The 24,692-nt window shown below is 35.7% G+C and overlaps 1 protein-coding gene across 2 annotated transcripts in view; it reads right to left on the bottom strand.

Moving 5' to 3' along the window:
• The window catches only part of LOC137640062 (carbohydrate sulfotransferase 11-like), a 317,805-nt gene that overhangs the window by 26,082 nt on the left and 267,031 nt on the right, over positions 1 to 24,692 (bottom strand). For both annotated transcript variants that reach the window (XM_068372488.1, XM_068372489.1), the window contains exons 2-3: positions 13,254 to 15,707; positions 5,730 to 6,085 (exon numbers count right to left, since the gene is read on the bottom strand). In XM_068372488.1, coding sequence (XP_068228589.1) covers positions 5,730 to 6,085; positions 13,254 to 13,398 — 501 coding nt within the window. In that variant the 5' untranslated portion in view covers positions 13,399 to 15,707. The remainder of the gene's footprint in view (positions 1 to 5,729; positions 6,086 to 13,253; positions 15,708 to 24,692) is intronic.

Raw genomic sequence — 24,692 nt, 5'->3', positions numbered from 1 at the left:
ATTCAAATGGGAAAGGTCTATGACGATTCTCCAAACTTCCATTAGGTATTCTACAAACATAGATTGCTGAGGAAGCATGGTGAGTCATTTAAAATTTCTTCCACAGCTTCTTTGGCCAACATTTTGGATATCTCCTCTAGTAAGAAGAGGTCCTTTACTAAGCCTTTCAAATAAAATGGTTAGTTTCTCAGAGTCCTGGTCAGAGGAGGAAGAGTCTATAAAACGGACTCAATATCCTAAATGTATGTCATAGGTTGGCCAGGGCTCCATCCATCCATTGAGATACTACCGCTAGAGTGTTATGGAGTCCTTTGACTGGCCAGACAGTACTACATTGGATACTTCTCTCTGGTTATCGTTGATTTTCCCTTTGCCTACACATACACCGAATAGTCTGGCCTATTTTTTACATACTCTCCTCTGTCCTCATACATCCGATAACACTGAGATTACCAAACAATTCTTTTTTACCCAAGGGGTTACTGCAATATCATTTTCAGAGGCCACTTTCCTCTATGTAAGGGTAGAAGAGACACTTTAGCTATGGTAAGCGGCTCTTCTAGGAGAAGGACACTCCAAAATCAAACCATTGTTCTCTAGTCTTGGGTAGTGCCATAGCCACTGTACTATGGTCTTCCACTGTCTTGGGTTAAGAGTTCTCTTGCTTGAGGGTACACTCGGGCACACTATTATTTTTTCTCTTCCTCTTGCTTTGTTGAAGTTTTTATAGGAGATATTTATTTTAATGTTACTGTTCTTAAAATACTTTATTTTTCCATGTTTCCTTTCCTCACTGGGCTATTTTCCCTGTTGGAGCTCCTGACCTTATAGCATCCTGCTTTTCCAACTAGGGTTGTAGCTTAGCAAGTAATTATAATAATAATAATAATAATAATAATCTACCATTCAGAGATCAGCCCCGAAGGACTGCCACATGAGTCAACTGCTTTGTAGGCATGGTGGTAAGCTGGGGGACATGTCCTCCCTAGCGGATCCTCTGCGACCTCTGAGTTTAGAGGGATATCCTCTATGTCGAATGGTGGGTCTGGTTGCTTTTCTCCAAGATTGTTGTGACTGTTGGAGGCAGAAGTCATCTCTGTTGAGGGACTTGTTTAAAAGGTGAGTTCCTATGCTGCTGTTGAGAGGCAGGCATCCTTGGTGCTGCTGCTCTCATCAGAGAAGCTTGTACAAACTTCTCGACCTTTTTCATGGCTGTAGCCACATCTGAGTTTCTCAGGCATAATGGGTCCCTGGGGGACAGTTGCTTAGAGCATCTAACCAAGACGGCATCGCATCTTTAGGATACAATTTCCCCAAAGGGAAACAGTTTGATGTAGTAGGAATTCTAGGCCTTTGGCCCTGATAGTGACAGTTCCTTAAACTGTTTAAGGGTATGTTCACCTCTAAGGTTTTCTGTGATCGCATAGCAGACACCGCTCCAGACCATTGGTCGAGCCAAGAACAGGCTTGAATTGAGGACATAACCACCACCTCCATGTTTGCCATTTTGGGACCCAAAAAGATGGAAGGGAGGTTGGATAATCTATCAACTGGTAAAGACGGTACCAGGTTAGTAATGTCAGCGTTGATAGAGAGTGGGCTCTGAAAAGCACCTGTGTATACATAAAAACTTCTGTAGTATGAAAGGGTCTCGGACTGATAACTTTGAGGACCTGCTGACATTAAGGGGATTTTCAGCCACTGTGACTTACATTTTGAACAAATCTAGCATGTATTTAGTTTGGTTAGTGAGTGCCACATCATATCTATGTATATGACTTTGTGATTGCGGGAATATAGAATCAATAGCGCACCGTCTGTTAATGGTTTGCACATGAGAAGCCCCATCTAGGTCATTCAAACAATGGATGCGACTCATAATTTTAATACATCAGCTGAGATGATGCCTGCACATGTAGTGAGGTTCTTCAGATAGCCATTAATAGTGATAATAGCATAGTGAAGTGACGGTTCAACTTTTGCAATAATTGGTTGTTCAACTTTGTCAGCTATGATTCTTAACTTTTCCGTTACCGCATTCATATTGTGGTGATAATAGGAGGTGGAGAAAGAACGGGAGTTCAGCTCACTCCTGTTATAAGTGTATTCGCCTCTTGCAGCAGAGTGCGAGACAGAAGTATTAAATTCCTTTTTTGAACTTGATCTATGAAAGGAAAAGGATTTCTCCATGGCCTGCCATCTGGAGAGTCTACAACACGAGCCTCAGCTACAACACTTAACAAAACTTTGACAGCTATGATTCTTAACTTTTCCCTAACCGCATCCATATTGTGGTGATAATAGGAGGTGGAGAAAGAACGGGAGTTCAGCTCACTCCTGTTATAAGTGTAATCGCCTCTAGCAGCAGAGTGTGAGACAGAAGTATTGAATTCCTTTTCTAAACTCGATCTATGAAAGGAAAAGGATTTCTCCATGGCCTGGCATCTGGAGAGTCTACGACACGAGCCTCGGCTACAACGCTTAACAAAAGTGACGTTTGCATCAAACGGAGTGTAACTCGTTGGAAAGGGAGAAAAGATTGCGGCACCCTTTCCACTTTTATAACCTGAAAAGAAGATTCAGCTGAAAGATAATATTGTCGCTGTTCCGAAGAACGCATAACGTTTGAAGCATTACTGTATGAAAATTCGGCAAGGAACTGGTGTGAGGTGCTTAAGGTAAAGCACTGGGTTTGTTACTTACATAACTCAAGGCATTAGGATTGTGAGATTGAGCCTATTTACAAAATTCATGGGGAATTCTAAAATAATAAGGTACCAAAGTTACACATCCTCTAGGGTGTGCTGTTTGTAAACAGGCCTGAGAAGTGGAAGTATGCTCATGACTTGCGTTAACATGGCTGCCTTACAGAGAAATATTCTCACGTGTCAAAATGGCGTTGCAAGGTGTGACATCACTATGAGTGGAAATAACTAGTGTGGACTTGTTGGCGGCACTTCGGGTGACGTCATCACACGTAGGAACAGCAGCGCATACAGACTTGTAATGCTGAACATTTGGCCTGGTTGAACCGTGAACACTGTAGACAATACTCGGAGAGTTAATGAGAGTTTTGTCACACTTAACTTCTTAGTACTGGTAGGCTTAGAAGAAGAAGAAGAAGATACTAATTGTTTAGAGCAGCTTGTCATTGTCAAGTCTTGGGTTGTGAACAAAGCTGAAGCAGTCCAACCATCCTCGTAATAAAAGGATAGAGAGTCCTGGAACGAATCCTGGGAACTCTTTGGAGGAGATCAAAGCTGAGGACCCCTGGGTATATGACGGAAGCCTGGCAAGTGAGAACGAGCTGGAGACTGGTAATAAGGGTCTTCCAATAAGGCTGCCTCTGTACATGGGGAAATGGTAGGCTCAACTCTAGGGTTCTGTGAACGGGAATGCAGAGACTTTCAATGCTCGGATTGGAGACACTTCCAAGAGTGGAAAGAGCTTCTCTGGATAATCAGCCATATAAGGTTCACGACTCAAACACACGTGGGTAGTGAGGGAGATTTATTCATAATAAGATGATCAGGGACTGTGGGTACCGAGATCAAAACTGGCTCAGAGAGCACAGGAGCCGTTAGCCAAATTATCTGCTTAGAGTATCGGCTCAAGATCATACTGCACATTACCAATACTGGGTGATAAAACATTAAAAAAATTAATGGTCATTGTCATTCGTGACTGGAATTTCATCGGGTTCCTAACACGAAGGATCAGGTTGGGGGATAGCTTTTGCTATAGAAACAAACTTTTGTTTCTTACCATTGCTGGAAGAAGATTAAGAAGGATGTTTAGTTCGTTACTTATGATGAGAATGATATCTCTAACTGGGAGGACGGCCACTCCCGACACTACTCGCATGGTAATTCCGTTGAACATCTCTTGCCATGCCAAGAGGGGCAAACGGAATGCGGATCAGTGTCTACCCGATTCATAAAGGTGCCACAGGGACGTCCATCATGACCAGGCCATGAACGCAGGATATTAGGCTTACTAGCCATAATAGCACACCCATAACACAGATAATGATAGTAATGCAAATGACAGTGAATAATAAAAGAAACACACAAGGTACAAGCACTAAACACTGTAAGGGTATACGGAGTGAATGCGGATGTCTAGATTGTAAAAGCGATACTTCTCTTAATGTGACGACTAGAAGGATAGTGGAATGTGTCACGCGACAGCGGCCCACGCTGCCATGCACTGGAGTTACCTAGCAACCATATTATAATGCAATTGAACCCTTTCTATTTTGATTGTCTGGTCATTAAAATGAGACTAGGAGTCACCCATTTAAATGACTGAAAAGTTTGTATTTGCATTGGAATAAATAAAATTTTAACAAGCAAACTTCTGTGGTATATACAATATTTCCATTATAGAATAATTAGCACAATTCCCATTCATTTCACAGCCCTAAATCCTTGGAAATAAGTGATGTCACTTTCACCATTATTTCTCTTGACCATATTTTCATCACTCTCCTTAGGTTGCCTAGAAAATAAAGAATTCAATGTTGTTATCTAAGAACTTATATGGTCTTCAAGTGAGAAAGAACATACTTATGTATTAGTTAGTTATCCATGGGCCTCAACAAATGCTACATTAATACTGTAACTGTAATACAAAGGAGTCAGAGCAGACAACAGGGCCTACAACTCTTAACAGTGCAGTACTGTATTTCTAAGCAGGTTGGCAGAAGTTCACACCCTCTTTGAATCTATTTGTGCCAATAACTGAGATTACCATCCTATGGGATTTGCTTTATAGTCTTGCATGATTCCATGCATTCACACTTTGGCTTAGAACCAATTCATTGTGGATAATAAATGACATAATTAAATGTACATTTGGTATGAACTCGTACAAATTACAAATGGAAATATTTTTGGGTACTGTGACAAAGTAAAATATTTTATCAGGTAAAACAGGGCATTACATGTTACAATAAACAAAATAACAGACTTTACAGCATTCCTGTAAAATATCTACACTGTACCAAAATTGAATGAATAAAATCAAACTTACTTTTCCTTGAAATGCTACAACTCACTTTTCCTTAAAAGGCTACAACTTGCTTTTCCTTAAAAGGCTACAACTCAATATTTCACCTAGCAAAGTTGTAATAAGTAGTTTAATTTGACAAAATATGCGTTAATTAGAGGAAACAATCAGTTCATCATAATTAGATAAGAAATATTAAAGGTGTGAGTTAGATTATGTTACAGTATAACTTTTCCAAGGAAATTACTTGATCTACATTGCATGCAAGTCATTCCTATTGTTACAGATACCTAGAAGAATGACTACAGGTAAACAAGTGATACAGTATTTCTTATTCTGGCTTCACAAAATTATCAATATGCAGCTTATAGATGTGATTCATAAACAATGGCATCTTAACAAAACATCCCAATATATGATCTTTATACAAAATTGTAAAGAAAATTAAGAATTTTGCATTAGAAGACCTACCAACTATCGTAGCACTTAGCCAGAAACTTGCACGCAGTAGTTTTATTCCATTTATAATGAGGGAGATTATGAATAGATGGCTCCAGAATTCCTGCTGCTGTAATGTAAGCTAATTAAAAAGTGGAACTAAGGATTAAATCCCTATCATATAGTCTTTACTTTGATAGTTAATTTTTCCACTTCAAATTACCTAAAAAGAACCATTATCAATATTAGTATTGAGTATATCAAACAAAACACTTACTTACCTTGGGTACATAGCAGTAAATAGCTTTATGTCTGTCATCTACAAGGAGGTTGTACAGGTATTTCCTGACAGTTAGAAGTTTGTGAAGAGACTTCCCCTGAGCATTCTTCACATGTCGACAACCATAGTTGAGAGCAGCCCGCCTGCTCCTCTGTACTTCATTCCAATCAGTCCACCAGAAGTCTTCACTGTTCTCTACTTGAATACCACCAAAAACCAAGTCAAAGTCGTTGCCACATTGGGGACATGGTTGGTCCGTTGAATTAGATTGTTGTTTGGAATCATCATCAGTATCACGTTGATCATGATTGTGATGGCGGGGGGAAGGAGGTGGAGGAGGAGATTGGGATGCAGTTCCTGTTATTGTGGCATTTTGACAGCATTTTAATACTGGGATAATATTTTTCACATTTTATTCAAAGAATCTGCATTAACACTAAAAAAGATGAGACTATATCTACATCCTTGGCCATACCTTTTATCTAAATCAAAGCTGACTAGGATGGGAAAAACTGGCGAAGATATCAGCTGACATAAGCTATGGATATGGAAAATGACAAAACTTAAGAAAATAGCATAATAGCAATCTAGCAATATACAGAGAAATGCATTGAAGAGTAGGGCGTATACATTATTGAGGGAACAAAATAAATTATATGATGATTGATAAGGTTAATGTGTGTCATTTACATAGTTGTTTAATCAATATAAGTATCTTTGAGTTTCTATAAAACAATCCATTACCTTACAAAGTTACTCCATTCTTTGGGTTTGATGTATATTAACTGTATTGAGAACCACATTTATTGATGGGAAAAAAATCATCTCTTAAATAGGAGAAGAACCAACACCGTACTGTTTCTCAGCTACATCCATTGATCTAAATGATTTCAGGAATTTACAGTCAACTCCAACTGATAGGTCAATAATCAGATATCTCTGGTTTTTATATATCTATTCCTACACTTGATCAAAGAAGAGGACTAATGCCCTTTATAGTAACATTAAAAGGGAATCAAGATTTTTGTCTAGACAACAATTTCACTGGATTCATTATTGTTCATGATATTTTTAGACAAAGCCTTGTTAGAGTGAGATTACACGTTTCTATTTCCTATAGAATTCGATCAAATAAATAAAAACGTCCATGCATACATCAACAAATGGTCTACTATGACACACAACTACAAAAAACAAATATTTAAAGATGTATTACATTAATAGTCTCTTATTCCTCTTTCCTGTCAATCAAATGTACAAGACAGATTTTGTAAATCAATATTACTTACTTTTATCAGACAACCAAAAGTTCAGAGATGACCAAGCATAAAATTTTGAATTAATGTAATGTGACCCATAAGAGATTTGTTTCCAATGAAGAACCTTAACATTGTACAAGAACCACTGTATACTCATTTTTTCTTCAAAGACCACTCAAAATAGCAAGGTAGGATGGTACTGCCAAGCATTCAATTCCATACACTCCTCAGCCATTTTTTGATGGCTAATTTCAATATCTATAGAGAAGCTAAACCAAAGTAATGCATTCTCCTCTCAATCCTCAGCTTTTCTGCAATGACTAATCTTGATATTCTTCAAGAAGTGAGATTGGTGAAGAATGAGGTTGGTGTGGTGCATTCCTACCTCAAAATTTCAACCTTTACCCTATGCCTCACCAACACACACAAATGGAAATTCCCATATGTCCAAGTTAGTATACTAGTCTAGCCTAGAAAGTTAGGAGAGACTGGTAGCACACTCGTGACACACTGTAATTAAAAAATTTTAATTCAGTTTACTATAATACTGTACTGTAATATAATTTCTTAAAATTATATAGTAGAATAAATGAAAATTACTCTGTAGTCTATTAATCCTCAAGGTGTATAAAAAACCTGCTTAGGTCATGGGTTACCTTTTCCTGAAACTTGCGTAGTAATAAAACTATGATAAATTTTCCATTCAGCTATATCTAAACTTGGGGGGATTGCTGTAAATTCTACTTGAAACTGCTTGGGTGCAAATTTAAACATTGCTGGATTATTATTATCATTATCATTGTTATTGTTATTGTTATTATGATTAATTGCTAAGCTACAACGCTAGTTGGAAACGCATGATGCTATACTGCAAGCCTAAGGGTTCCAATAGCGAAAATAGCCCAGTGAGGAAAGGAAATAAGGAAATAAACTACAAGAGAAGTTTACAAATAATAATACTGATGTCTTGTAAGGTTACAGCATACTATTAATCCCTAATTAGGCTATTCAAATTTTATATCATATAAGTGAGTTCAAGATTATTATTAACTATTGTAGCTATGAATGTACCTGTAACACAGTCCGCACTAGAAATAGAAAGAATCTAATTGGACACACACACACCCCAAACTTTTGTACACTATTCTTTCTAGTTCTGACTTCCAGCAAGTATTCTTTTACACTTCCTCTGCTTACCATAGTAATCTCTAATATCATTCTATCAAAGTCTGAACTACACTCCCCTTCCCACAATGCCACAGCCTCACGCTAACTTTCTCTGTTCTAATACTCTTTGGAGTCACTTACAGGAATATGTCCCTTAACAGCATACTTTCAAATGTATCATAGTGACAACAACCCTTACCAACATAGATTTTGTGGATTGTGTACTTAAGTGGAAGCATGTTACTGCAATCCTAAAGTTTCATCATGTATGTTTTTTCATTCCAACAGTAAACCGTAAGTCTTCGGCCAAGATTTTAAGGCTTTCCATACCCAGACACCTCTCCTTATAAACTTTAAGGCATTTAGATTTCACAGCTTTAGATGTAATTTGAAGTACAGGTATGTTTACTAATAGTTATCATAACATTTGAATAATCCGTGTCCTCTATCGGGTTGTGAAGTTAATAAATTTAGGGTCATTGGCATCTAAATTGATGATAATACTCCAGTAATAGGTCATACCTATGTCAGCTGGTTTCTGTTTAAGAAGCTATTTGGATACATAAGTTCACGTTTGGTTTGGTCTGGACACATTAAGAAAAAGTATTGTACAGTATACATTAAACCAACAATCAACAGCCTTATTCTGAGGTCCATTATCACCTTTCTCTCATTACCTTCTCCCACTTGACACAGATACCTTTCCAAAGTAAATTACAGAGCTTGCCCAGTTAAATTTGGGAAATAAAAAAATATTCATTTAAAATTTAATAAATAGCTTTGTACTGATGGAAGCACCCTAGAATAAGGCAATTTTTGTCACAACTTACCATATAAGAAATTTTTCCACAATAAATATGATATACAGTCAAGACACTTTGAACCCAAAATTATGAGTCATGTAAAACGAGGGCTTGTATGTACAGTACAACAAACAGTTTATTTTAAAAATCTTTTTTTTTTCAACTAATATGAAATCCAAATATTTTTAGAATATTTTTTTTTCTCCCTTATTCATAAAAAAAAGTATATTGTATACCTCCTCTTCTATAAGTGCTGAACCCAGGGATTGGACAGTTAAAATTAGAGAACATCCAAGTTAACCAGATTTAGAAGTTGAGTTTAAGGTTGGCTGGGTAACTTCATTAAATATAATCATTGCAAGACAATTTTGCACAAGGATTCCTAAAAAAAAAATATTACAAGGGAAACTAATCCTAACATCTAAAATATAATATGAACTAAAGCACTAGCTAAGAATACTATGGTTGATATAATATTACATTTTATTCTAATACAGCACTGTGACTAGGATTCAACTTTGATCGTATATATTTTCACAGTTCTTGAAAAGTTAACGAAATTCATGTTTCCTTTATAAGTTACAATCAAGAAAAATGCTACTAGATAACTACTAACATACATCACAAATCTGTTAAGTGAACATCCCCCTGGGCTAATGGCATTCTCTTTTGATCGACATGCCTAAGCATTCACAGCATACAGTACATTTTTTTTTTTAATTTTAAACATGGTTTCTTTACCATAAAACAGCAGCATTCTTTACAAAATGATATATATATATATATATATATATATATATATATATATATATATATATATATATATATATATATATATGTATGTATGTATGTATATATATATATATATATATATATATATATGTATGTATATATATATATATATATATATATATATATATATATATACTGTATAGTGTATATATATATATATATACTGTATAGTGTATATATATATATATATATATATATATATATATGTATGTATGTATGTATGTATATATATATATATATATATATATATACATACATACATATATATATATATATATATATATATATATATATATATATATATATATATCTACCTATCTATCTATATATATATATATATATATTAGAGAGAGAGAGAGAGAGAGAGAGAGAGAGAGAGAGAGAGAGAGAGAGAGAGAGAGAGAGAGAGAGAGAGAGAGAGAGAGAGATAATATTAAAATCATGAAAACACACTGAAAGCTGCCATTAGACCTACCAAGCTTTGTTACAAAGTGTATTAGTAGACTTGTTCACATGAAAAGCTTAGATGAGATATTTTTTTATTTAATTTATTGAAGTACTGTACCAATTTCTAGAACTCTTTCACTAGCTGGACATTAAATGGAAAAAAAATTGACTCATATGAATATAAGACTGATTACAGGAAACAAACATAAAATATTAACTAAAGCAAAGGAAGTTTTCGTCTATAGGATACAGTATACCGTTCTCCTTAGAGGAATGGGTCCAAAATATATTCCTATCCAGTTACCAGCTAGTCTGGCATGATAGCTGTAAGTCCTTCTCTCACCTCAACTTTGACTTGCTACAATAATTCAACTACCAAGAACATAATACAATTTGTTGGTAAGGGTGAGTCACAATGGGTTCAACAGAAAATAAACATATCTTTTATACTTGCATGAGAATCAAATATGGAACCTCTCACTAATAATAAAGTATCCTGACCACTAAACTTTAAAACACCAACATTTGCAGCTAATTATGTGTTGAATGTTTTTTAAATACTTGTAAATATTATCATGTAATTTATATTTTTTCAATATGAAATATGTAATATGAAATGTAGTGCAAATATAATCAATGGGGCCAAGTATTTAGTGAAAATTACGTTAGGAAAATTACTAAAAATAAAAAGTTGAAGTTGAGACTTTTATCAAATATGATTTTTACTAATACTGATTTCTACATATATGTATACTGCGCTTACACATTGCTCTTAAAAACCAGGGACTTGCACTTTAATCACAGAGACCTTTCAAAACTATTCTATTAGATAGCCTATTTATAGCTCACTGTATCATCCATAACCCTAAAAAAAAAATGCCAAAAGGATAATAAAAGTAAGGGAAATCTAAGCTAATTTGATTGGAACTAAGCAGTGAAAACAAAAATTTTCCTTCTCATATTAGGCCTATACCCCTGTTCTATGTATATATATATATATATATATATATATATATATATATATATATATATATATATATATATATATATAAAATATGTCCACAAGATCGGTGGTGGAGGTGAGGATGACATCTAGTCATAAAAATCTATTATATTTGTAAGTTAATTACAAGACTTGTTTTTCTGTTAGTATATTCTGCCTTGTGCAATAAATGTCGAGAGAAAAATTATTTCCTCCATATTTAGGAGGATGATTAAAAATAATTTTTGTTGAGAAAATACCGTAATAATTCTGTACCCTTTTTGAAGTATTTTTCTTATTGAGAGAACTAATAAAACTTTTAATGTTTCACATTGTACTACAGACATAAAAAAATAATCCAGGCAATCTGGTAGATGTCCCAAAAAAGAATACTTCAAGCTGAAATCTAATGAATATCCCAAACAACATCCTACACTCCCTACATCCTACACTCCCTAAATATGATTGACTAAAGCTAATTCTAGGTCACTTTTTGTTTTGTAGCCTACAATAAAATTCTACAACCCCATTTGCTTTCTTGATGTTGATACAGTTTTGGTCATTCCACTTTTTTATTGTTGTATTATAAGCATAAACACTTTCATTATCTTCCTCCTTTCATTCAGCAGTACTGGTCCACTTTGCAACATGACTTCAGCAACAGCCACATGAGCTGAGAACTCTATTCTTTGCTGTTTACATTATTATGTTCAGACTACACTCTTCAATAACCCTACATCATCCTGATTTTAGTGTGCACATTTTCTGAATAATTTGCTGCTGAATTGAACATCTGTTTTCTTCCTAAGTAAAGAAAGCAATGGGAGAACGAGCTTTGCCTTCTAGAAAACTCCAAGAGGTCAATGGTGCAAACGATTCTCCACTAAAAGCTCGATACCTGGTCGACCTTATGGGGAATTCATAGCTCCTAAACAACATACTGTACTGTGTTTCTACACCAGCAAATCAGTCTGGTATTTGAAAATAAATGATGCTGGATGTTTTTCCTTTTTTTTTCCAAGTTTACTCTTTCATTGCTTTGGATATAATACAATGTTGCCATATGTTGAGAAATTGACTTACATATTGGTATCTGTCTGAATCAAAAATATTTTTCCAGAGGAAGCCGACTGATATACAACAAATGTTTAATGAATAAAAGGAAATTCGAATAAATTTTAATTTACTAATCATGACAGAATACCCCAAAATCCCACCTACCTACAAGATAAGACACAGCATAGTGTCTTTCATGTGATGCCAATATTTATTACTTATCTGAAGGTAAAATAATGGAAGTGAGTGGGACCTGACCCCAAAAGAAACCATAAATTAATTTGTTTTTATGAAGTGAGAAATACTGGTGGAGTTATGACAAGAGATTGGTGGCACGGTAGTGCAAGATGAATGACAAAGTTAAGCAGTAAAAGAAAAGCAACATTCGTGAAATAAATACTGATCACAGAGTAAATGTGGTATGTGATGAATAGCTGGGTGTTGCATATCTGTTGAGAGTAGAAAGGACTCTCCATTTGGTAAGTCCCTGTAAAATCAAAACAAGGAGGACTATTTGTGGGTGGTAGAAAGAAGGTGCCTACAGAAGAGGTGGGTTGCCGAGTCATTTATTGGTCACATTGCCTTTGATTAAATCCTTGTCAATAAAGGAAAAAAATAAGTTCCCAAATTTGAGCAATATTTCAAACACAGACTGATATGACAAATACATCCTGAGAAAGAAAGCACCTTATTTAATAGAACAAGTTTTCACTGAAAGTTAACCCATGCTGTTTAGACTTAATGCAATGATTAGTTAATTAGATCTATGTTATAACGATATTCATGTACATTATTTCTAATATTTATGGTAAATGCAATAAAAATATCTAATGGCGATGCAGGTAATAAAAAATATATTAGGTTTACAAAAGAAAAGGGTCTGTCGATGAAATACAGTCTCCTTCCTTCCTTTCTTTAATTTGCTCATACATCAGACACTATTTAGAAACTTGAATTTATCTACTTGTGCACTAAAGCAGAGACAATAAAAATGTGCAAAAGAAATGAGATTAGTTTACCTGTTGGTGCTGGGTGGTATTTTAATGTATCAGTATCTGCTACCATAAGGACATAACAGATAAGCGATGGTACCGTTAGTCCGACCAGGATCAGTCTCACAACTGATTCCTTCTCGAACATTGTAATAAATCCCTCTTTTTTCATTTGATGGTGTGATACTAACAGGAAATATGCAAAAGCAGCACTGACGTGCTTTTCCCCCTCCTCGTTATTGGAAAGGGAAGTTGTGAAACTCAAAGGTACTGATAAGGCATATAGGTATGAGAAAAAGGGGAACGATGTTCAAAGCCATGTGATCACATGCATAGGTTGGAGTTTTCTCTTAATTATCTATGAAATAAACTTCCTCTTCTTGTGCAAGAATTCTGTTAATATGTGAAGCTGAATTCACAGAATAGTTGTCAAGGATCCCTTGTATATTTGAAGAAACCCAAAGGATCAAGGTTTCAGTCAAACCTTAACGGTCATACGAGAAAGGGTACGCTGTTTGCACGAGGTCCTTTTCGTTATCAGAGTTTGGACACTGTTTTTGCTCATGGGAAAGATTATGTTGAAATTGAGCTCTTTGTTGCTGTTGCTGCCAAGTATTAAATCTGGTAGCAGGTGCTACTTCAATGATGCTTACTGATTTACTTGATGCATTTATTATCTCAATGACGAGCTGTGCAAGGGGTCCTAATGATAATACTACAGTATGATCACAGTTGTTCCTACAGTATATAAAGACGTAACAATAAGTTAATAAGGCGCTCTAGCAACCATTGCTGCTACTCTGTAAGGCTACACTAGTGATAAGTGTTATCTGAATCAACGACGAAGTTAACAGTAAAATGCGTGTTCGCCAGCTGGTTGTTCTGAAGCAAAATCATCAATTCTAAAACAGTCTCCTCTTATATCACTTCACTGAAACAATTAAAAAAATATTACCTTGGTTTCCTATACTGTATCTCATTATTCATTTCCCCTTTCTTTTGTTGGTTCAAACAGGACTTTTAATAGATATGCTGTTATTCAAGAAAGGGGCATATGTAATATATTACCAACACCCGGATATACAGTAGTATGAGTTTTTAAGTAAAATTTCCAAAAGGGGAAAACAAAGGGTAAAAATATTTTGAACAATTACATCCAAGAGTTAAAAGGAGAAAAGGATAAAAGTCTCTGTTTTTGTTACTTCTACTGAGCAGTATTTCTTTTTAACCTGCTTTGAAGTTCAAGTGAAGGACGGATGATGATTGACAAGAGAAAACAGACAAGCAAAGAGTAACAGTAATTCTTGATATGTTACAAATATTTCACCTCGTTGAATGTTAATACTGAAATTTTATTTATTACTGTGTTGTCTACCTTTTAAGACAATGATAGGCCTTTATAATCAAACAAGATGGGACACATGGGTTAACTGGTTTAGCAGCATCACCAATTATTAAACATTAAATTTCCCGCACTTTTAAGACATTCAAAATGCAATTTTAAAGCAAACCCTTTAAAAAGAGTTATCAAATTAAAGAAATGGGTAAATCTTTTTCACAGGGAAAATGTTTATCGAATAATGAATGTTACAAGTGAAACGCTTGAACCTTATAAGCAAAACATGTTATTTTTTCAAGTTTTATTTTATCTATAAAAATAGTGTAAAGAGTACAAAAACCGATCGTGGCAGACCAGTAGGGGAACAAAGAAGAGTTAGTATTTTCCTTGGCAAGATAAGTGGAGATATTCCATTAAGAAAGATGACCCTGATGAATACTATTCTTGTGGCGCTTTAATGCGAACGATTATCTAAGGAAGCCCTTTGAAGGAGGAGTCACAGTGTTTGTGAGCCCTGCTTGTAAAATGGTTGAAAGAAAGATTGCTTTGGAGAAGGGGGTCATATATAAATACAGATAGAAGGGAGAGAGGGAGAGAGAAAGAGACAGAGAGATAGAAAGAGAGCTATCTCTCTATGAAGTCATAACAGTATCTTTAGGCAAGTACTTTTGACTTTCATTTCTTTTATGCTGACCTCATCTGTGTTTAAACAGTCACACGAGGACAAATGACCTGGGAATAAATCTCAAGTTCGAAGCTCATTTGCATATAAAGCTTGGTATTTCTTTGAAGTATTCCTACGATCAGATTTGTATTTTTGTCCAGTCTTTGACAGCAACAACTCATTCCAGGGGAAGCTTGATTTGCTCAACAACATAATTTCTCGAAAATGTAGCACAATCAGAAGGCTAGGGCAGGACATAGGAACGGTCCACTGTCACACAAGAGATTCGAACACACCTGTATGCTGACTTTGAATTTAGTTTGAGAAAAATAAATATTTTTTCCATCTAAAGAAAAAAGGGGGATTATTTATTGCATTGGAAGTTAAGGCTGTTGAGCCGTCTCATGTCTGGCGCAGTCACTATTCTCGTGGTAGAAGATGTAGATATTGTTGCTTGTCATAGAATAACATACAGTACCTGCGAATCAGAAAAAAAATATTGGTGAATGAATGCTAATGAATGATAAGAAAAGACATTCTTTTTTAAAGTACTATTGACTATCAACGCTGTCACATGTATTTATGTTCGTGTACACACCAAAATAAATGTGTTTATATTGTACAAGCATTTGATGAGATAATAAATCCTTTCCTAAAAAAAGAGAGAGAGAGAGAGAGAGAGAGAGAGAGAGAGAGAGAGAGAGAGAGAGAGAGAGAGAGAGAGAGAGAGAGAGAGACTGGCTCAAACTCACAGAAAAAGTAAGTGAACATTGTAACATTTTCCGCTCAAACTCATTGAAAAAGTCAGTGGACATTATAACATTTTCCTCTTAATACCCATATCATGAATGAAATTGCCTTGAATAAAAATTTCACAACACAATTTCTTTGATACATTTAACTAAATCTTAAGCAACAAAAACCTTTGCATATACTGTACCATGTCTTTCATCAAAACCTTACATACACTTTACCTCTTAATTCACAGCATATACCTTTTATTCAGACTCTTCTGCTACACATTTTTCAATAGTTCTCCTCGGTTTCTTCCTCAAAAACATTCAGCTTATAATAATGCAATGATAAACTATAGTAATTTGAGGCATTGCTTTCTCTTATACATAAGACTTGGCCATTTTTCTTAAATCTTTCATCTTTTATGAAAAACAAACTCAAAGTCTAGCCACTAGAACAAGCATATCTAAGCTTTTCAAGATTTCTCCATAATCCATACCGAATAGTTACAAGCCAATCTGTACTTTGCGCAGTCGTGAAAGTTCTGCCATTTTTCCTTTTATTAAAGGCACAAATAAGTATTATTATTAAACTTGAATATGCCCAACCTTTTTATATAGATTGTTTTCTTACATAGTAAAACGAATTCCGTTAAATATTTTTTTACTTCTGTGTTTCTACCATGATTTAAATTATTACTATATCCAAAAAATCATTACCACGAGTATATACCCTTTTGTACTTCCCAAACCCTTAACTCTACGCTAAAATAATTACCAATGACCTTAATGGAAGAAGCTACTCGGTCCTTTCCATTGATTATTCCACGTTATATATATATATATATATATATATATATATATATATATGTATATGTATATATATATATATATATATATATATATATGTATATATATATATATATATATATATACATATATATATATATATATATATATATAAAAGAAAAAAAAATTCCTTTCATAAGAATGAAATTAGTTTTCAAAGTCATTACCCTCTTCTAATATATTACTAACCCAGTAAGTTTCACAATCAGGATTAATGATATACTCCAAGTTATTCCCCCTTATACTCCAAAGCAGACATATTTACCCAAAATCAAATAAAGGGGAGCAAACTTTTATCATATACATACATTATTATTATTATTATTATTATTATTTGCTAAGCTACAATCATAGTTGGAAAATCAGGATGCTATATGCCCAGGGGCCCCAACAGAGAAAATAGCCCAGTGAGGAAAGGAAACAAGGAAAAATAAAATATTTTAAGAACAGTAACAACATTAAAATAAATATTTCCTATATAAACTATAAAAACTTTAACAAAACAAAAGGAAGAGAAATTAGATATAATAGTATGTCTGAATGTACCCTCAAGCAAGAGAACTCTAACCAAAGACAGTGTAAGACCATGGTACAAAGGCTATAGCACTACCCAAGACTAGAGAACAATGTTTTGATTTTGGAGTGTCCTTCTTCAAGAAGAGCTGCTCACCATAGCGGAAGTCTCTCTTCTACCCTTACCAAGAAGAAAGTAGCTACTGAACAATTACGGTGCAGTAGTTAACCCCTCGGGTGAAGAAGAAATGTTTGGTAATCTCAGTGCTGTCAAGTGTATGAGAATAGAGGAGAATCTTTAAAAATAGACCAGACTATTCGGTGTATGTGTAGGCAAAGGGAAAGAACCATAACCAGAGAGAAAGATCCACTGCAGTACTGTCTGACCAGTCAACGGACCCCATAACTCTCTAGCAGTAGAATCTCAATGGGCGGCTGGTGCCCTGGCCAACCTACTACATATTATATGGACATGAGTTACAGTATGACAATGAAAATCTCTAATAGATTTAGTAGATTTTAGAACATGCTCTTTGCACTCCTTAAGAGAGATTACTTCACCAAACGTTCAGCTGGACTAAACAAGGCACTAGAAGAGTTGGAAGACCCAGGCCTACATGGCTGAGGACTATTAAATGTGAAGTAGATGATGAATGGAGAAGTATTGATTTAAAAGCTAAATCTAACCGAGACCCTTTGCGCCAATAGGCGTAGGAGGAGACGATAATGATAATGAAAGATTAACCAAAAAGTGAAGTAAACCCAAGTAAAAGATAAAGAAAACTTCACAAAAGCTTTGAAGGTTGCTCATGAATGGCAGGGTAATATGATTTTAGGGACTGACCACATATACAAAATGATCAGCGCCCAAGGCCCTTCCGCCCAAGCTAGGACCAAGGAGGGCCAGGCAATGGCTGCTGATGACTCAACAGATAGACCAATAGGATCCCCAAACCCCCATACTTAACTCACAAGGATGGTGAGGATGCAGTGACCAAGGGAACTAACATACATACATACATACACACACAAACACACACACATATATATATATATACATATATATATATATACATACATATATATATACATATATATATATATATATATATATATATATATATATACATACATACATTCAAATAAGCCATATATATTAATACATTAATGTCTGGATTCTCTTGTCGATCTCATGATCAGAGCCCCAAGGCGGAACCACTCAAAGACAAAAGCTTCTGACCGTCAGGGAATCGAACCCTGGTCCAGGAAACTTGTATCACAGTGGCTAAATGTTATCAGCATGGTGATACAAATGTCCTAGATCAGGGTTCGATGTCAGGCCAGTCAGAAGCTATTGCCTTTCAGTGGTTCCACCTTGGGGCTTTGATCCCGAGGTCGATAAGAGAATCAATACATTAGAGTTTTAATATATATGGCTTATTTGAATATGAAAAAAATTTCCAAAATGTGCGAAATTTTTCATATATATATACACACATACATATATACATATACAGTATATATATATATATATATATATATATATATATATATATATATATATATATATATATATACATATACATATACATATATATATATATAATAAATCTTTTTGCACATTTAGACGTGTTTTTCATATTCAAATAAGCCATATATTTTTGATACATTAATGTCTGGATTCTCTTAACGACCTCGGGATCAGAGCCCCAGGCGAAATCACACAAAGACAAGAGCTTGTGACCGGCCGGAAATCGAACCCTGGCCCGGCAAATTTGTAGAGACAGTGACTACCACTTGGCCAAGTGGTAGTCACTGTCTCTACATGTTTGTCGAACTAGGATTCGATTCCCGGCCGGTCACAAGCTCTTGTCTTTGTGTGATTTCGCCTGGGGCTCTGATCCCGAGGTCGTTAAGAGAATCCAGGCATTAATATATAAAAAATAAATGACTTATTTTAATATACATATATATATATATATATATATATATATATATATATGTACATATAAACACATTTATGCACATATATATACACATGTAAATAAATAACTATATATATACATCCTGTATATATATATATATATATATATATATATATAGATATAATGTATATATATATATACAGTATATATATATATATATATATATATATATATATATATATATACATACATACATACAACATTTGGTAGGCAGGCCAGGGCACCAGCCACCCATTGAGATACTACCGCTAGAGAGTTATTGGGACCTTTGACTGGCCAGACAGTAGTACATTGGATTCTTCTCTGGTTACGGCTCATTTTCTCTTTGCCTTCACATACACTGAATATTCTGGCCTATTCTTTACATATTCTCCTCTGTCCTCATACACTTGACAATCCTGAGATTACCAAACAATTCTTCTTTGCTCAAGAGGTTAGCTACTGCACTGTAATTGTCAGTAGCTACTCTCTTGTTAAGGGTAGAAGAAACTCTTAGGATATATTAAGCAGCTCTTCTAGGAGGACACTCCAAAATCAAACCATTGTTCTCTAGTCTTGGGTAGTGCCATAGCCTCTGTACCATGGTCTTCCACTGTCCTGGGCTAGAGTTACCTTCATTGAGGTATACTCGGGCACACTGTTCTATCTTATTTCTTTTCCTTTTGTTAATTTAAGTTTGCATAGTTTATATATGAAAGATTTATTCTAATGTTGTTACTATTCTTAAAATATTTTCAATCGTCAACTACTTCTCTTGTAGTTTTTTTATTTCATTTCCTCACAGGGCTATTTTCCCTGTTGGAGCCTTTGGGCTTTTAGCATCTTGCTTTTCCAACTAGGGTTGTAGCTTAGGAAATAATAATAATAATAGTAATAATAATAATAATAATAATAATAATAATAATAATAATAATAATAATAATAATAATAATAATGATGAAAAAGAACTGGCTCTCCCCAACAGAAAGAGAGGAACTGGAAAGGGAAAGGACATACGACAATGAATTACAAGACGACGAACTGAGAGAAGATGCCACAGAAGACGACAGGGATGATGAAGTATCAAACAACGACACACAAAGAAACACCCACGAATTAACAGAGAGGACGGAATGGGTAATAAAGATTAGACAATGGATGGAGCCAGATACAGAGAGAACAAAGATCCCCTCCATGAAAGCCTACAGCATCAAGAAATTAAGGGAGAAAACAAGTGAGGTCAATGAAATAATGGGAATAATACATACCACCAGTATCACAGAAACAAATAACTTGTCATATGGAGGAGCAAGATTAGTAGCAGAACTGATGGGGATACGAACACCAACACCACCAACACAACCAACCCAACAGAAACAAAATCAGCAACCTCCTTGGAAAACGTGCCTGGAAAAGCAAATCATAGTGATTAGATCTGACTTGAGTAAACTGAAAGAGATGACAGAAAAAAGGCTAAGAAGCATGAAAACAAGGGAGGAACTCAACGAGAAATACAAAACACAAGAGAGGGGACTAAACAACACAATAGAAGATGTAAAACAGAGGCTTATGGCCAAATCACGTGAGATCCAACGGTACATTAACAGGAATAAGGGATACCAACAGAACAAACTATTCAGAACCAACCAAAAAAGACTATACAGCCAACTAAGAGGGAAAGACAACCACCAAGAAATCCCTGAAGCCGAACCAAGTAAGAGACTTTGGGAAAACATATGGAACAATCCGGTATCACAAAACAAATAAGCAGCATGGCTCCAGGAAGTCAAGGAAGAAGAAACAGGGAGAATAAAACAAAGATTCACAGAGATCACGACGGACACAGACACCAATTAAAGAAAAAGCCAAACTGGAAAGCCCCAGGTCCCGATGAAGTTCATGGATACTGGCTCAAAAACTTCAAGGCCCTACACCCACGAATAACAGAACAACTCCAGCATTGTATTTCAAATCACCATGCACCCAAATGGATGACCACAGGAAGAACATCCCTATCGCAAAAAGACAAGAGTAAGGGAAATAAAGACACTGACTACAGACCTATCACTTACCTACCAATAATGTGGAAGTTACTAACAAGCATCATCAGTTAAAGCCTATACCACTACTTAGAGGAGACAAACACCATCTCCCACCAACAGAAAAGCTGCAGAAGTAGGTGTAGGGACTCAAAAGACCAGCTCCTGATAAACAAAAGGGTGATGAAGAACAGTAGGGGAAGAAAAACCAACCTAAGCATGGCATGGATTGACTATAAGAAAGCCTTCGACATGATACCACACACATGGCTAATAGAATACCTTAAAATATATGGGGCAGAGAAAAACACCATCAGCTTCCTCAAAAATACAATGCGCAACTGTAATATAATACTTACAAGCCCTGGAATAAGACAAGCAGAGGTTAACATCAGGAGAGGGATCCTCCAGGGCGACTCACCTTCCCCACTACTCTTCGTAGTAGTCATGATTCCAATGACAAAAGTACTGCAGCAGATGGATGCTGAGTACCAACTCAAGAAAAGAATCAAGAGAATTAACCATCTGATGTTCAAGGACGACATCAAGCTGTATGGTAAGAACATCAAGGAAATAGATACCTTGATCCAAACTGCAATGATTGCATCTTGGGATATCAGGATGGAGTTTGGAATAGAAAAATGTGCCTTAGTTAACATACAAAAGGGCAAAGTAACAGGGACTGAACGGATAAAGCTACCAGATGGGAGCAACATCAAACACATAGATGAGACGGGATACAGATACCTGGGAATAATGGAACGAGGGGATATAAAACACCAAGAGATGAAGGACACGATCAGGAAAGAATATACACAGAGACTCAAGGTGATACTCAAGTCAAAACTCAATGCCGGAAATATGATAAAAGCCATAAATACATGGCAGTGCCAGTAATCAGATACAGTGCAGGAATAGTCGAATGGACGAAGGCAGAACTCCGCAGCATAGACCAGAAAACTAGGAAACATATGACAATACACAAAGCACTACACCCAAGAGCAAATACGGACAGACTATACATTACGAAAGGAAGAAGGGAGAGGACTACTAAGTATAGAGGACTGTGTCAACATCGAGAACAGAGCACTGGGGCAATATCTGAAAACCAGTGAAGGCGAGTGGCTCAAGAGTGCATGGGAAGAAGGACTGATAAAAGTAGACGACCACCCAGAAATATACAGACAAACGAGAATGACAAACAGAACAGAAGACTGGCACAACAAACCAATGCACGGACAATACATGAGACAGACTAAAAAACTAGCCAGCAATGACACGTGGCAATGGCTACTGAAGGGGAAGCTCAAGAAGGAAACTGAGGGAATGATAACAGCGGCACGAGATCAACCCCTAAACCAGATGTTCAAGGAACGATAGGTGGAAATAACATCTCACCCATATGAAGGAGTTGCAATACGAAGAATGAAACCATAAACCACATAGCAAGCGAATGTCCGGCACTTGCACAGAACCAGTACAAAGAGAGGCATGATTCAGTGGCAAAAACCCTCCACTGAGCCTGGATAAGAAACATCAGCTACCTTGCAGTAATAAGTAGCACGAACACCAACCTGGGGGAGTGATAGAAAACGATCGGGCAAAGATCCTCTGGGACTATGGTATAAGAACAGATAGGGTAATACATGCAAATAGACCAGACGTGACGCTGCTTGATAAAATCAAGAAGAAGGTATCACTCATTGATGTCGCAGTACCATGGGACTCCAGAGTTAAAGAGAGAGAGGGAAAAATGGATAAGTATCAAGACCTGAAAATAGAAATATGAAGGATATGGGATATGCCAGTGTAAATTGTACCCATAATCATATGAACACTAGGCACGATCCCAAGATCCCTGAAAAGGAATCTAAAAAACTAGAGGCTGAAGTAGCTCCAGGACTTATGCAGAAGAGTATGATCCTAGGAACGGCGCACATAATAAGAAAAGTGATGGACTCCTAAGGAGGCAGGATGCAACCCGGAGCCCTAGACAATAAATAACACCCAGTCGAAAGACTGATAGAAAACAAAATAATAATAATAATAATAATAATAATAATAATAATAATAATAATAATAATAATAATAATAATAATAATAATCTGTAAGAACCAATAGGTAAAAAATATAGGCTCCCAAAAAGGTACACTAATACTGCTTTAGCAGTTCATTGGTTGAAAACAGGTGACAGAATTAACTAGATGTAAACCAACAGAGAAGTGTTTGTTAGTTACTTTATCCCAAAAAAATATTTGGGAATATTTGAATTACCTGTGTCGAGAGTAAAACCGTAAATTTAAGCTCGTCTGCTTTCCCATGACAATGTATTTCATTGTTTTAATTTCCTAACTGCAATCTTTTTGATGTCACAATGCATATAAATTTAAATTTACATTGTGAGCCAAGCCCCGCTATTTGAATAAGACAGAACTACTAATTCAAATGTTTTATCATTTTCCCATTCCTAGCTTAAAACAAATTGAAAGCTTATATGCCATCCACTTTCAATAAACTGTCATTTCTAAATGAAATATATATATATATATATATATATATATATATATATATATATATATATATGTGTGTGTGTGTGTGTGTGTGTGTAAAGTATGTGCGTGTATCTGCGCTCGCTCTCTCTCTCTCTCTCTCTCTCTCTCTCTCTCTCTCTCTCTCTCTCTCTCTCTCTCTCTCTCTATTGCTGTCACTCAGCACTCCGTATGTAAAGGCAGACACTATTTTCCGGTACCATGGCTTCCAGTATAAGGCGCCTTTCAGCTCTCCTCTAAGTATAATGAAAATTTCAGGGAAATAGTTTGCAGCTCCGTTGTCGTCAGTGCCCCTACTTCTAGAAACTCCTTGAGTACCGTCGTGTCATGAAGCCCTTTTGGCTAATGTGACTCCTCGCGTCCTGGGAGAGATTTATTCATCGAAATATTGCAAGTTGCTAGCCAATATGACAAGCTTTTACACTGAAGGTCATACTTTAAATATACACATATCCTGTCTTCTTTAGTCACTACATATTGTATTACTGTTGTACAGAATACAGGAACACAAGCTTCTCAATATGTCTGTGGGTGCGTGTAACTTAAGTAGATAGGATGGAAGTATTTCAAAGGAATTAGGTTGTTCACGTACGTGGAAAAGGGATGTTCCACGTAAAGAAATTATTACACAGTTATGGAACATTTCATAAGAGATCCTAAAAGATATTGAATAAGTTATGACAGATGCGACTTTACATTGTATACAAAGAGTTGACCTCAGTTACTTAGCGAAAGAACCTTCGTGTCTGAAAGCAAGCCGTGTTCCATTACTTTGCTTTCAGCATTTAGCCATCAACACCTGGAATCAATGAAAA

This window comes from Palaemon carinicauda, chromosome 4 (assembly GCF_036898095.1).
Source record: "Palaemon carinicauda isolate YSFRI2023 chromosome 4, ASM3689809v2, whole genome shotgun sequence".
Lineage (NCBI taxonomy): Eukaryota > Metazoa > Arthropoda > Malacostraca > Decapoda > Palaemonidae > Palaemon > Palaemon carinicauda.
The sequence above is the reverse complement of the archived record's forward strand: the minus strand, read 5'-3'. Positions and strand labels throughout refer to the sequence as shown.